The sequence below is a fragment of the Aptenodytes patagonicus genome, chromosome 13, assembly GCF_965638725.1.
Source record: "Aptenodytes patagonicus chromosome 13, bAptPat1.pri.cur, whole genome shotgun sequence".
NCBI lineage: Eukaryota > Metazoa > Chordata > Aves > Sphenisciformes > Spheniscidae > Aptenodytes > Aptenodytes patagonicus.
Window position 1 is genome coordinate 12507612 of NC_134961.1, and position 15013 is coordinate 12522624.

The following is a 15013-nucleotide window of genomic DNA, read 5'->3' on the forward strand; positions in this document are numbered from 1 at the left end:
CATCACCGCCAGCTGCTCGAGGAGGCAGCAGGCCCTAGGCCTTCCACTGTTGGTGGTGACTTACCGTGCTGCGCAGCATCTAGCTCTTTCAACAGCTATAAACTAGTAACTTTTGTTGCACCCAGCATACCTGAACATAAAAAAGGTTTTTAGAGTGCATTTTATTTTGTCTCCATATTGAGTATCACAGCAAGAACATTCACACAGTTATTCTCAACCACGTCATATTACTTTTACTTACTTCTATCAATTTTTTTTAATAAGAAATGCTGCTGAGCTTTTAAAAAAAATTAAAATAGTTGCATACTAAAAACAAGGAATCCACTTTTTTAAAATCAGTACAACTGGTTACACATTTTTAGCAGAATTAGATCAGTGCTCTCGGTAGTCAGATCTAGAGCTAGTGACTAAGATGATGCCAGGGCATGAACAGTATTTTTTTTCCTTCTCATTAAGTAGTTATAATATTAGTTTAGTTTAAAACCAATAACAGTAGTCATGTGGATCAACAAATACAAAAGACGGGTAGATTAAAGAATATTGCACATGTCTGTCCAAGCAGCGTTTAAGCACAACACTCCCCCTGCCCCCCACGGTACCACCACAACCTGTAAGAAAAATAGTGCAATCACTCAGAACTGCCTGATTAACCCCCCCGGGGGGCAGGGGGGGCCTGCCCGCACACTGCCGCCCGCACACTGCCGCCCACCGCAGACTGGGTCACTTACCCGCCTCCAGCCACTGCGATGGCGCAGCCCTCCCGCACTGCGGCGTTGCTGTCATAGCGCTCCTTCCGCACAACGCCCTCCAGGCTTTGCAAAGGGCAGTCACAGGGTGCTAAGACAACCGCGCAAAGGGACTTTGCAGCAGAATGGGATTTATTTTTTTTAAGGTCTGACAGGGTGCTGCTCCAATGCGTAGGCCAAGCTGGTCTCACACACTCATTTTGGTCAAGTATTCAGTTGACGCCTCGGCTCTCGTGCACCAGCGTACACAGGCTTAGCTAGACCTTGTCATACTCTTCCATTTTGTAAAAGCTCAACCGTCAGCGTAACTGCAGCATCTGTGCTTTAACCAGCAAACCACTACTCGAGGTCACTGCAGAGGCAATGACATTAGGGCCTTGTTTATTTTATGCAATGTGAGAAAAGTACTGAAATCCACTTAAGTACGAAAGTGGAATGACTGTGTCCCAAATACTTGAAACCTGCAATTAAAAAACCCCAAACAAAACGCCACACCTCTTTGAGCGATGGTTACACTACATTGGTGTTACATTCTCTTGTTTGACAAGAAATACAAGATCCATGTTCCTGAGACAAACTGTTCAGAGCTTTGAGCACAACATCTGGCATGTGGTCCGTTATCATCTTGGGACTTATTAAAATGCTGCTGAAGACTGTTTCGTTTGACCATCTTGCCGTATATTTAATATCTGAAGAGCACAACCTAAAAAGAAAAAAAAAAGACCACCTCACAAGCAGACTGTCAGAACTGATGCCAAGCCTGAAACAGACAACCTGGAGACTTCTGACCTTGCTCAGGGAGGAACTGGAACCTTCTCACAGCAGGAAGGTGGGCTCCCAAAGAGCTACAGTTCTGACCTTCAGGAAACAGCTGGAAACGCTGCCATTAAATGGCCCTGAAGGCAGAACTACGCCAAATTATATTGCGCCTTAACAGTGAAAGAAGCTATTAAACAATCCTGCTCAAAGAAACGCAAAATACAGTCCGAGCAGAGGGGGATGAGGGGTTAAGCACTGCACATTCACACGGTTAATGTCAAATTTAGGGAATAAGTCACACTGGTATCAGGAGACTAGACACTAGATTTAATGCTGCACATATGATGTATTTAGGATTTTATTTTACAGAACGGTACATGATGGGGGCTCTTGCGTGCTAGTCCAATTAAGAAAAAACATGATTAACTGCTGTGCTGTGGAGTAAATGAAGGAAAAGAAATGAACTCAATGAAGGAGAGCAGCCATTGAGAAAACCTGCCAGGTCACAGGCGTTAAAGTATCTAACTTGTAAAACCAGTATTAAAATCGTTAAATGTTAAAGATGTGAAGCTTAAATAAAATACTAATCTAGTGAACGGGAGGAAAAAAAGTGGATTTCTTCTCTAGCCCTTTTCTTCCCTCTTCTGTAAGGTACAGATTTTTTTTTTTTCTTCTGTATGATGGTCTTGTGCAAGTTACAGATGCTCTTATTTCTGTTTCAGAATGAAACCAGGGAGGATAGCAAGCACTATCTAGCCTGTGGGCTGTTTCAGGTTGTTTTGTCTAAAAAAACCAGCATCAACAAACACAAACACCCCCCCCCCAACCACAACATTGCCCCAGCAAAACCACAATCCTCACCCTTCCAGCAGTTTCAGCTTTTCTGATGTCTTTGTCTCACTTTCCTGCATCCACAAAAAAGCACCGAAGGACGGGAAACCAGAGGCTGCATGGGCACACTGGTTACTGGTGCGACTGGACCTCTCCAGTCTGGCCCAGCCAGTTTATGGGCAATATTTTACCTCCTTCTCATCACCAATGTTCATGTGACTACTCAATAACTAGGTGTTTTGTTATCACTTCACCACTACCAGGACATAAGACTGCAATATCTGCAGTCTCGGGTAGGAACTGCGGCATGCCAGAGCTGAACTTAAGTCTTACTGTTTAAAATCATCACTTGAGCACGTGCAACATATGGGCAGAACAAGGCACGCAGGCAGGAAGAGAAACAGTTCCCAGGGCTTTAAGCGAAACAGAAAGCAGCAGGGAGGCACAGAATAAAAACTGAAATGCTAGCTAATGTGTAATAACCAAAGATGGGTATTGGAGATGCAGATGAGAAGCAGAGCGGGAAACGTGTACTTTGTAAGTGAGAAGCAGCTTTAAGTAGATTTTAGGAAAACAAGACACTGGTATTTGTTATTCTACTTACCTCCTAGAGCTGGATTCTTCTACAATGTGAATAATCTTTCCAGGAAGATACAGATGGGGATACTGAGGCGGTGAATTTAAGTGCGATTCATCCTCAAGGGCATTGTATGAAGGTGACCGATGAACCATTAAACTCTCCTCAGCTAGAAGTGGCTGGGTGAGGGCATCGTGGTTTCTACCATCCAGCTCAGTTGGGAAGTTATCTGGATCTCCTCCAAATACTTCGTACCAGCACCCACGCAGCAAAATCTGGTACTGAATTCAGAAAGAAAAACAGTCAAATTGAGGTTTGGCATTTCTTCAAGTAACTTATTCTAGTCATGTGCTTGCACGCACATCATCTGAAACTACAATTAAAAGATTAAAAATGACTGTATGCACATGCTCCCCAAACTTTTTGTTTGATAAAATCTCCTTACGGAATTTTCCCCACAGTAATATCTATTTCATCGATATCTAACCCAAGCCACTAGGTAACACTACAGAAAACATTAGTCTTTACCAGTTGAATTATTCTGGGTGGATTCTGCGCTGCAGATTTAAGTTTTCTTGCACCTGTAACTTCTGTCTTGTCATCTTTTTCTGTATTTACGACATCACCCAGGCCCTCTACATAACTCCTGATCCTGGGACTACATGGAAACCTTGTGAGTACAGCAGATTTAATTTTAGATGTTCAGAAATGGCAGTTTTGAATCTTTAAGCCACTCCTCCATACCTCCAGTATCATCTTGCCTGACACCACACTATTCCAGCACTTTCAAAACTCTGTTTCTCACTAACAGTAAAAAGAAAAGGTAAGCAATTAACACCATGAGAGAAATATTTGCTTTCCAAATGAATTCTGAAGGTAAAATTTAAATAAAACCACTAATTTGTTTACTTATTGATACTAAATGGTTATTAAAGTAAGTAATTTTACTGATTTTTCATAATTTTAGCTGGTTTGTTTGGGTTTTTTTGTTTTTTCTTTCATTTTTTAATAGTTTCCTTTATCAGCAAAACTAGCAAACAGATCATTTCAGGTCTTGGATGTTGTGCACGGATATCTTCCAGGTCTTGTTGAATCTTAAGTTCCAACAAGACAGCTTTATAGGATAAGAGGCTAACACAAGTGTCACTGAATTAAAAACAAATACTTTTGTTCCAAAACTGTCCTGGTTTTGGCTGGGGTAGAGTTAATTTTCTTCCTAGTAGCTGGTACAGTGCTGTGTTTTGGATTTAGTATAAGAATAATGTTGATAACACACCCATGTTTTAGTTGTTGCTAAGCAGTGCTTACATTAGTCAAGGACTTCCCATGCCCTGCCAGCGAGAAGCCGGGAGGGGGCACAGCCAGGACAGCTGACCCAAACTGGCCAGAGGGATATTCCATACCATGGGACGTCATGCTCAGTATAGAAACTGGGGGGAGTTGGCCGGGGGGTGGTGACTGCTGCTCGGGGACTGGCTGGGCATCGGTCAGTGGGTGGTGAGTAATTGCATTGTGCATCACTTATTTTGTATATTCTTCTATTATTATTATTTTACTTAATTTTATTTCAATTATTAAACTGTCTTTATCTCAACCCACGAGTTTTCTCACTTTTGCTCTTCTGATTCTCTCCCCGATCCCACCGGGGCGGAGGGAGCAAGTGAGCGGCTGGGTGGTGCTCAGTTGCCGGCTGAGGTTAAACAACTACAAAAACACAATTGTAACTCTCATCATTAAGATCAAAATACACACACCAATTGTCACTTCATTAAAGCTGGGGCTTAACCCTGCTAACAATTCCACTGACTTTCAACCAGGAACTGCATTTAGTTACCTTGGGTCTGTTGCAGTTTGCCACAATTCGTACTATTCTCCTCTTTAAATCCTCCATGTTGGGCATACTTAACCTGTTTAAACACACATAGAAGAAAGTAAAGAAAAGCCTCCTATTCTCTGCAATCTAACACATCCCTGAAAGAACAATTTAAAAATATTTCCATCTCACCTTGCAACAAGGTCCTTTCCAACAATGACTGAAATAATGAAGTGCTTAGTGTAATCTGCAAGTGATTTGCTTAAGAAAAAGAAAAAGACACCCTTTAGACACACTGAAGAGATAGGCACACTTTAGTTTTAAGATGATCATTATCATTCAATAAAAATACAAATACGTGGCAACAGCAGCAGCATTGGCAGTCAGTTCTTCAGCACGCTTTCAGAACTACTTGCTACAGATGACAGAGTAATTTCAATGCTGATTATAACGGTATGGTAGATGTCAAACAGACCAAGCTAGACTAGTCAGGTGAGCATTTTATTTCCGAAACATTTATTTTAAACTCTAATTATGCTATCTGACAGAATTCACTACATATATTTCATTCTGTAATATTCCCCCAAGAACTCGACTGTAACTCGAGATGGAGCAAATCCAATTGTAGTGAAGAAACAAACTCTTAACATAGTCAAGCCCAGAGTTATCATCTAACGTATTTGTCAACTACCTTGAAGATTTTTACATCTTAGACACAAAACCAAGTAACAGAAGTCTCATATTTACCTTAAAAGTCCTCCTGGAGGAGAAAAGGCATAACATCTTAATGTTGGGAAAGAGTTCCTGAGCATGATCGCCAATATAGAAGCTGTTCCACCACCCAAACTGTGACCAACTATCACAAGTTTATATTCCTATAGACAGAAAGAGAAGACTGAAACATAGACCGACACAGAAAAAGCTTTGTGTAATTTTTCTGGCAAACCAAATTATTTGGAAGGTAACTTACTGGAACAATTGTGAAAGCCTGGTTTAAAATTCCATCATTTATTAGCTTTCGATAGATGTAATTTGCAGCTTGAGTTATTCCCTACAAGAGAGCATTTAAAGTTAGAAGAGAAGGGTACATCTAATCTGAAGTGTGATGTACGTATACTTTAAACACAACACCATCACAGAACAACTTTCTTTTTGCAAAGCTGGTCTTCTCTTTTAACATGCTCCTGACAGAGGTCTAGTTATAACCAAGTGGTCTTGTACGTAATCGTTAAAAAGTTCTTGGAATATTTAATAAGGACATAAAGTCTGACAAGAGGATTACAAATTCTACCTTGCAGTTCCAGAAGCAGTATTTGATGCAACAACCAAGTCACTGAAATAATTTGTGCAATCCATCTTACAAGGAGAATACTCTTCTGTTTAACTAAAGGATCCCAGGTATTTATAGTTTTCTTACTGCTGAGATGATTTATAAACAGCTACAGACTGCACACACCTTATGCACAAAGCCATTCTCTAGAACATCCTCCAGCGTCAAGTCTTCACAATCTGCTGACAGATCAGTGAGAATGTCCTGTGAACAAGACAGCTTTTGTCAGACGTCTCTGCAGGGCTTCAGGGCTCATGGGTCGCACTCTGCTACTCAACATTGTCACAGGGACATCAACAAGCTGACTTCCAAGTGTGTAAGCAACAAACCACAACCCACCATAAACCACCACCCAAGCCAATATATAGAGCAATCACGATTCTGATTTCAGCAACTATTTCCGAGCTGCAAACACACACATTACGAATGCACCTCCACTCACTGTGAAAAGGAATTACCACTGCCCGCCCTCCACACTCTCTTCCAGTAGTACAGGGAATATTACCCATCCAAGGACAGGAGGGCTTACAACTTAAGCCTGGAAGACTCATACCTGTGAGTGAGTTATTTTTACATGTGCCAGCGTAACACAATTTCCTCTAGATACTAGGAGTTCACCCATTTCTATAAAGCTAATTATTTATATCAGATGGATGATACCTCAAAAGACAAGGTTCCTCTCACTGCAACCACAATAGCTTCTTTTTTGTGATCCAAAGCAACAAAAAATGGAATCTCATAGATCTGGAGGGGAAAAATGTAATCAGTAAAGACACCAACTTTTTATAAGAGTAAGCATTTGTTCTCACCTTCTGAAAACTCTCTTATTGAGCTCTCTATTGTATTATGGAAAGAAGCTGAATTATTTTCTTATCAAGTTATTGTAAGTGCCTTTTTTGCAATACTGAGAGATTTATGTCAATGGTTTTGTGGCTGTTCCTTTAGATTAGAAAAAAAAAAAATCAGAACTGAATGTTTCAGGGCCTGTTTTCATTTGGCTTTGCATCTTGCAGTTACAAATGCTGAAGGCAAAGTAGAAACTTCACCCCTTGCTTTCACTGAATTAATCACTAAGTTTTTTTGCTGAATGCCTGTCCAGATTGTTTACCTTGTTATGAAAACTGATATGAATGAAGTCTCTGTACTGCAGTCCTGTTATTTTTAGGATGGATCCAAAGTGAAAGTTATGACGATCACTGCCAGTTATATCAGAATCTGTTGGTCTATTTCCGCAACTAACAAACACAGAAGAGAAAAACTTTCATGTTCAAATTTTTTAGGTTTCCTTTCAAGGAATCAAACTCAGTTACATTTGCAGAAGGATTTCTGCCAGTAATCAAAAGCTCTTTTTTTTTTAATTTTTTTTTCCCAGTAGTACCAGTAGTCTGATACAAGATGTTACCTCTGCCCCCAAAGCTGGTTTGAACATTTTCAGTTCAAGGACTGGCAAATACATCATCGCTACAGGACTATCAGCAGAGCAAACAATGCAGTAGAAAAGAATTCTTAAGACTACAGGCCAAGGACAGAAAATACAAATAAGCAAAAAGGAAATTCAAAGCAAATTCTGTACAGCAGGCTTATCTCATGTTTTATCCATTGTATTATGCGATTTTTTTCCCCCCCGAGTAATTTATATTTCAGTAGGTTAAATAATTTCATGTTACTAATTAAGAAAATCATGGTTACAGTCACAAATGTCAGTGGTCACTTAAATATACAGTAATCCTACACAGCATTACGCATACTTCAATACTGACTGTAAACATTTTTTTGAGTAAAGGGGGTAAGGGAATAAAATGGAGGCTGGAGGGACAGGTAACTTTTGCTAATTCCTTTAAGGCAGGGAAAACTGTTGAGACACTTTTATTTCTATACATACATATGTGCCCAAAAGGTAGCTCTAAAAAGCCTCATTTTAAAACATGTTTGGTTTAATTCCAATTCTTCCTTTGTCATATTGCTAAATGAATTTTATTTATCTCAATCACAAACTTTTCTTAAGAAACAAAAGCTATTCTGTTTCTGAGGGTGGAAAGATGTTGGAATTTTGTTTCTACTTTGATGTTTGAATTTGTGAAAGATAACTCTACTAGTCAAGCTCATGTACTCCCAAGAGTGATATAATTTAATGCAACACAAATACTGCTATTGAAACTATTTTATTTCTGCTAATGTTAGTTAAATAAAAGGAAGCTATGTGTTTTTAAGCTCTTGATCGAACCTACCAGTCACCATTGAGCTTACAAAGTGCAGTAAATGGGTTGGTGTATATGTAGTAGGGCCAGCCATAAGCAGCTGCAGCAAACAGCATATAGTGAGCAGCATTCTCCAGCTCGATATCCAAATCATCTGCCTGAAAGGACACAGGGAAAGAAAAGGAAGGAGAGGGAGGAAGAAAGGTGTGTGAGGCAGCCCCAGAACAAAACCTGAACACAGATTAGTGAAAAACAAAGCATGATAAAAAACACACTATCCAAAAGGAAAACCTCAAGGTCTAAGAGGAACTAAAAATAGCCACTCATATTCCAGGAAAAAGTCTGTGTTTATTTATATAGCTATACAGCTCAATTTAACAAGAGCTTTTCAAGATTCTTGGTTTCTTCCAATACTTATACACTGATAAGCTCAATACTGAAACCAACATTCACTCCAAATATGTTGCTTAAGGATGTCAAAGGAATGGCTAAAGAGACTGTAGCAGATCTCTCCGGTAAGGACTTTTAAAGCACGGCCCCATCATATTGGCTAGATTCAAAAGGAATTTGATCGAAACACATTAGTTGAAGTAGAATTACATACTTCTGTGAAACACAGACCGAAGAAAGGTAAAGTCATTTACAAAGGCATTTTACCATAGAAGACTAGCAACAATCAATTAACAAACTGTAACCCATCATCTGCAAGCATTTAAAAGATGCTATTTTTGCTTCTTACCTTGTCTGGATATTCGCAGCAGACATAATTTAAACAGACCACAATACTAAAAGACTAGCTTTTCAGTTCTATGCAAATAGTACTAAATATTAATTTTCTCTCTGTTCCCTTTCTCTCCCAGCTCTTCAACAATAATCAAATGTCCTAAATGGTTCCTTTTTGCACTTAATTCCCCATTCGTGTAAGTTCTACTTATGCAAAAGCAGACAAATGTTTTGACTGCAAACTCATCAAGATGTTTTCATGGCATTTATTAGTAATTCAAATAGTTGTGAATTTTTATAGTAGTGTTGAATTTTGTTAAAAAAACCCAAAACAAAACACCCTTGCACAAAGAACTGCATTTCAATTTGATCTGGCACCATCTCCTAGAGTAATTGCACCAGAGGCTGCAACAACCCTATCTTACCACAAGAGATGATGGAGAATGACACAGGACTACTTCAGGCTCTTTTGGGCAACTTTCCATTTTATCTTGCTCTTGATGGAGCAGAGTCAAACCAGCTGCTATGTCACTTGGCACCAGATCAGTGTCCTGTACAAAGAAGTGAAAGAGCACTTAAAACCATCCCACACCTCAACATGGCAAAACTATCTCATAAGAAAATGCACATGGAATTGTATTTTTTTCAGTTTATATAAATACATTTCACTCAGAGACAATGTGCATTGGAGAAACAGGTCACAGCAGCATCTAACCTCCCAACCCCTTTTGTACATATTGAATGTTTTCTTCAATAAGACCGGTGACAATTCTACACATGAATTTCATCACTTAACAAAACACCCAACAGAGGACCCGCTCAACCATATAGCAAATAATGATCCAGATATTATCGATCACTGTTCTACACCACTATGTGAAAAGCTCTATGTGAAAAGTCCTCTATACTGAGAACAACTAAGAAAGATTTTACACAGGAGAAGGCTTATTCATCTGGGGCAGTCATCTCTCCATATGACTTACACCCTTTACCCTATAAACCACTGAGCAGGCTGTAGCTATAAATCAGCATGCCCAAGTACCGCTTAATAAACAAGAACTACTAGTCTTGAAATCATGAACAGATTTCAAAGTTAACACTGAACTATGACTGCCCAAGCAGTAGGTGACATAAATTTGAGCTCAATCAACACTATGCAGACTCTGATTTGGCAGACGCTCTCTGTTTCCAAAAAGCAACTTCCTGCACGTGCACACTCTAGTCTGGTATGTGCTCAGAAGTGGCTCAGAATGGGAAGACTGCCTTAACATGCTGTGGGGCTCATTTTTTTAATAGTCAGAAAGTAGACCAATTCTTTGCTACAGGTATGACTCCTTACTCATCGTCAGTAGGAAAAATGCCTCGATCTTCACATATTGAGGAAAAGAAATTCACCCTTGTTCTCCTGACTAGATACTCACCTAAGGAGAATGAATACTGTTTTCTCACAGCCCTTCACGCTTGTGAAGGGAGAGAAACCTTTGTTAAAGGGAGGGAAAAATCAGTGTTGTATACCTTGTATGAGAATCACCTTTAATTTTGAAACTGGCATATTCAAAACCTGATTTCAAGGCACAGGGTAGCAAGGACCTCTGGCTGAACAAAGGTACATGTGTGTTGCAATGTCTGCAAATTCAAAGTCAGAACATAAAAAAAAGCTTTCCATCTTACTGAAAAGTAGGTGCGGAAAAGCTCTGCGATACTTGTAAAAGCCACTCGATGGTCATCGTCTTGCACAATACAACAACACAGTAACCTGATTCTTTTTTCCCAGACTCTGGTGGCAGTGTTCTTCACATTATACAGCAATTGCCCTGACTGACTGCTTTCCAGGTTCCGATTTACAGTATCGGTGAGGTAAAACGTCTTTTTCCCCCCAAGTGGATCAAAGACGATTACAACTCCAATGATGGTAAAGATGATGATAACCCAGCTGCAAAACAGAAGGAAGTGGGATAAAAAGACCGTGAAACCAGATACTTCTGACAAGTATGCAAAAAACCCCACAACTATAGATCTTGACAGACAGAAAACAAAGTTAGGTATGAAATACTGTATGAACACCATCTGTTACTGTCTTAACAGTGCATGTTTTGTTACCGGGCTTTCAATCCAGCAGGCACAAGAACAAGGCTGTCAGCTCGTTTCACATAGGGCACCAAACTCAAAATCACTGCCCTGTGCTTTGGAAATAGCAACCCAGAGGTGTGAAGGCTCCACTTATCACTATTAGTTAAGTGATCTAGTTACTACCCTTTTCACATTTATCCAGTTTTCTACATTCCCATCTATCCCTCCTACCCTTTCTGATCTTCACCTCCTTTCCTTCACCCTAGCACTTGCTCTCTCAAGGCAAGTAGCTCAAGCTTGTTTAGGGAAGGATATCCACTCATTCTAACTGTCTAGACTTAAAAATTCTTCTCCTTTCACAATGAAAAACCTTCTATGACAAACCACAATAATTTGTAAGAAATATCAAAGTCTCCAACTGCTGGAAAAGCCTTCAATAAACACATGCAAAAAACACATAAGCAGTATTTTCCATTTCACGTACACTATCAAGCTTAGATCTGGGGGGAGGCACCTTTACCTTGCAATAACTGTCCCAATGATGACATTTATCACAGTCTTCTCACAGCGCACGCTGCTGTCTGACACCCATACAGCTCCTACAACAGCCCAGATGAATTCAGGCAAATAGAGAAGTAGGCGAGTATAAAGTAGCTTGGGAAGTGATTTTCTTGGGCCTGGATTAGAAATTGTTCCTGAAATTATGGGGAGAATTTAAAACAAGAACTGTTTATGAATGCATCTTAAGTACATAAAATCCTACCTGGATATATGAACTTTCTGAGCTTTACAGAAAGTAAGAAACTTAATTGAAATTATAAAGTATTTTCATACTAATGGAAAGCTATCACTGAAGCTAAGAAGAGAAAAACAACGAGTTTATAGCCACGATTCTTAGAATCTACTCTACTAATACCCAAAATCACTTTCTGTTCAGAGACAGTTCTGCAGTGAACTTGAGGCAGTAGTGCTGCGCTCAGCATAAGCCAAAGCGGCCTACTGGAGCGTTGGCTCACCTACAGTTCCTTATGACTTTTGGTGCCTGCTTTTATTATTATTCTGTTTAGCTTTTAGTTGGCTGAATATTTCATTTTTAGATGCTACTTTGCTGGGCTACAATGAAGTTCTGTTTACTGAGTCACTAAATAATAAATTCATTCACATTTTTATTTAAGAGAACAAAAGTAGGACCATTACCAGGACAAATACTTCTTAGACTATTTTCTGTATCGTTAACTTACTAATAACCTCTTACTTTTAGCACTCTTAGGCAATAAAAAAGGGAGTAATTTTTGGCCAGCTCAGCTCCTTAAACCAGTTTGTTGATCGCAGGGTAATGACGTGGTGGTGTGTGCTCAGATGTATGCAGGATGATTTGTAAAGGCTTAAAACACTGCAGAACAAAAACAACTTTGGAAACTATTTTCCAATTGCAAAGCTGTGGTTCACATCCAGTGATAAAGCTGTTTAAAAAGCCCTTGATCCAGTGGTCGCTTATTCCCATTCCTGGGTTGTAGCCTGCACTGCAGCAGCATGGTTGCTTACACAGACACAATCAGATGGAACTGTGGTTCCTGAAAACAACTTCTTCCCTTTCCCAGCACCACAACCCAGAATATGAGTTCTCCAGTCAGGTTCACCACTGGCATCACTAACGCCCACACCAGTACAGTGTAAGGAGTGGTGCAAGAACCATTGCTCCCAAACCCACACGTTATAACCACAGTCCAAGACATCTCACCACTAATTTTCTTGGAAATCCAGCCTCAGAATTCTTCCACTTCTCAGTTACAATGGCCTTGTAGCTGTACTTTTATACCGAACGAGGCTCTTTTCTCTCTGCTATTTACAGTTACATCTCTCACCTCCTCAACTTTGATATAAATAGCATAACTTGGCTAATCTTCCTTTCCCTCCTCTGGAAACTAGGAAAACCAGTGGTTAGATTCAAGGCCAGGATTATCATCTACATCTTTGCTCTGTCATACTTTCTCTTCATGCACTCTTTATGCTTCTTTCCACTTAAATAATTTAAATACTCTTTTATTTACAGTGTGTTGAGAGAACCACTATATTAGAAATTGTGGGGTCTCATCTATTAATCCAAAGACCCCACACATATTTCAAATTAATCTTCCTAGCATTACTTGGACAATGAGGTGCCTCACCAGGAAAAAAGCTTTCCTACTATTTTTTAACCCGAAATGAAGCGTTTCTACAAATGACTAGAAGTTGCATTGGGGTCCTTACTTCTGTTTAGCCATTAACTTCAAGCTGCAAGTCCTGTTCTATTTCACAGCACTTACTGTGTTAGTTTTACTACGACATTTATATGGATCATATTCCTATGTGTTTTTTCTCCCAAGCAATCCACTGCAGCTAATGAACTTTCACAAGGTATGACTAAATCTGCCTATGCAAGGCAAAGCTAACATGATACTTCAGATGAGAAATTGATTTTGGATAAATTCCCCTAAATTCCTGTCAGAGAGGTTGAGCGGTGTTCCATTCAAGGTCATGTATTAACAGTGAATGTAGAGGAAGTTTTCAAGATGCTCTGATGGCAATGAAAATATCACCATTAGCTGCACCAAGCTATTCTGTCCATTTATTATTTTAGATTCCTGACTAACAGAGGTAATACCATTAAAGCAAATACATTAATGCTGACAGACAGTTTCTCAAGTTTGACTACCATTACAGCACTTGAATTTTTCTGCATTGTTTTTTTAGTGTCAACTCCAGACTAAAAAAAATTGATATTACAATCCTACTAGATAAATACAAAATATTAACTATTTACCTTGCATACTGATGTATACAAGAGCAGATAATGCACATATTATAGAAGCCAGGAGAATGAGGAGGACAAGCAAGTAGCTGTGCAGTAATCCTCCCCCCGGACAGTTAAACTGCCCCTTATGAACTGTGTAAAGAGCAAGAATTCCAATCCACCTACAGGAAAGTAAGATAACAAAAGTTATAGTTGGAAGGAAAAAGTGCATACTGCAAAGCGATCACCTGATAAGCTTTCATCTGAATGAAAGCACTCCACAAAAATTAATAGAAAGGGAGTTGTTATATAAGGAATCTGTCAGAATGAAATTACTGTAAGAATACACAGCAGTAATTGCAACAAAGCCGTCTGCAGACCGAGCAACAGACTCCCTGTATGGTGCTACTCATTTCCACAGACCCCAGAGAACCCGGGCTGATCTAAACAAAGGAACCATCACATTAATTCTTGAAGTAACGAAACCACATCAGCACTAGACAGCGATTACATACAACCGAGTCATTACGGTTCCGTGCGTACAGAAGGCAGCGCGGTACTTATATCGCGCTATGCGATTATGTGAATCAAGGGGCTCCATCACAAAACCGCCGCCTTCCTCCCCCTCCATGCAGCGCCTCAGAGGAAGGGGGCAACGCTACAGCTCGCGTCCGAGGGAGCGCCGCCGCCGAGAACGCCAGTCAGCCGCAGGCGGACCGCGCATTCCGCCCGCCAGCGGGAGGAGCCGGCGGCGAGCGGCAGCCGCGCCGGGAAGCGGCCCCCGAGGCGAGGTGGCGAGCGCCTGCCCGACGGCCGGGCTGCCCCGTCCCCGCGGGCGCGGAGGTAACGGCCCCGCGCGCCGCCTTACCACACCAGCCTGACGAAGAGCTCAAAGGCCCCCGGGAGGACGAAGTCGTCGCTGCCGATGGCCCAGCGCCTGCCGAACACCACCAGCCCCGGCATCCTGCGGGCCGAGCCGCCGCCGCCCCGTCACGGGCGCCCGAGCACCTGCGCCGCCCCCGCCCGGCCCCTCGCCCGCGGCCAGCGCCGCCCTCCCGCTGCCCCCAAGGCCCGCCCGCTCCCGCAGGCCGCACCGCCCTCCCGGGGGCAGGCGCTACGTCGCGGGAAGGCTACGTCATGACGCACACGCGGCGCCCCAAATTGCCCTGTGGACGCGCCCCCGCCCTCCCCGG

At 41.1% G+C, this 15013-nt stretch overlaps 1 protein-coding gene across 1 annotated transcript; it reads right to left on the reverse strand.

The window, feature by feature from the left end:
• Positions 1-148: 148 nt before the first annotated feature.
• DAGLB (diacylglycerol lipase beta) lies at positions 149-14806 on the reverse strand. Its single transcript, XM_076350917.1, has 15 exons — positions 14689-14806; positions 13851-14002; positions 11568-11742; positions 10649-10910; positions 9403-9528; positions 8285-8412; positions 7165-7291; positions 6717-6800; positions 6183-6260; positions 5697-5777; positions 5474-5601; positions 4919-4987; positions 4748-4820; positions 2941-3194; positions 149-1449 (listed from the first exon to the last, which is right to left on the reverse strand). Exons 1-15 carry the CDS (start codon positions 14781-14783, stop codon positions 1257-1259), a joined length of 2025 nt encoding a protein of 674 aa, XP_076207032.1. The 5' UTR covers positions 14784-14806; the 3' UTR covers positions 149-1256.
• Between the last annotated feature and the right edge of the window lie 207 nt (positions 14807-15013).

Coding starts and splice junctions, on each gene's coding strand:
- DAGLB (XM_076350917.1), bottom strand. CDS start 14,783: ATGCCGGGGCTGGTGGTGTTCGGCAGGCGCTGGGCCATCGGCAGCGAC. Junction 8,413..9,402: donor ATTCTCCATCATCTCTTGTG/GTAAGATAGGGT, acceptor GTGTCCTTTCAG/GCAGATGATTTGGATATCGA. Junction 3,195..4,747: donor CAAACTGCAACAGACCCAAG/GTAACTAAATGC, acceptor TTCTGAATTCAG/TACCAGATTTTGCTGCGTGG.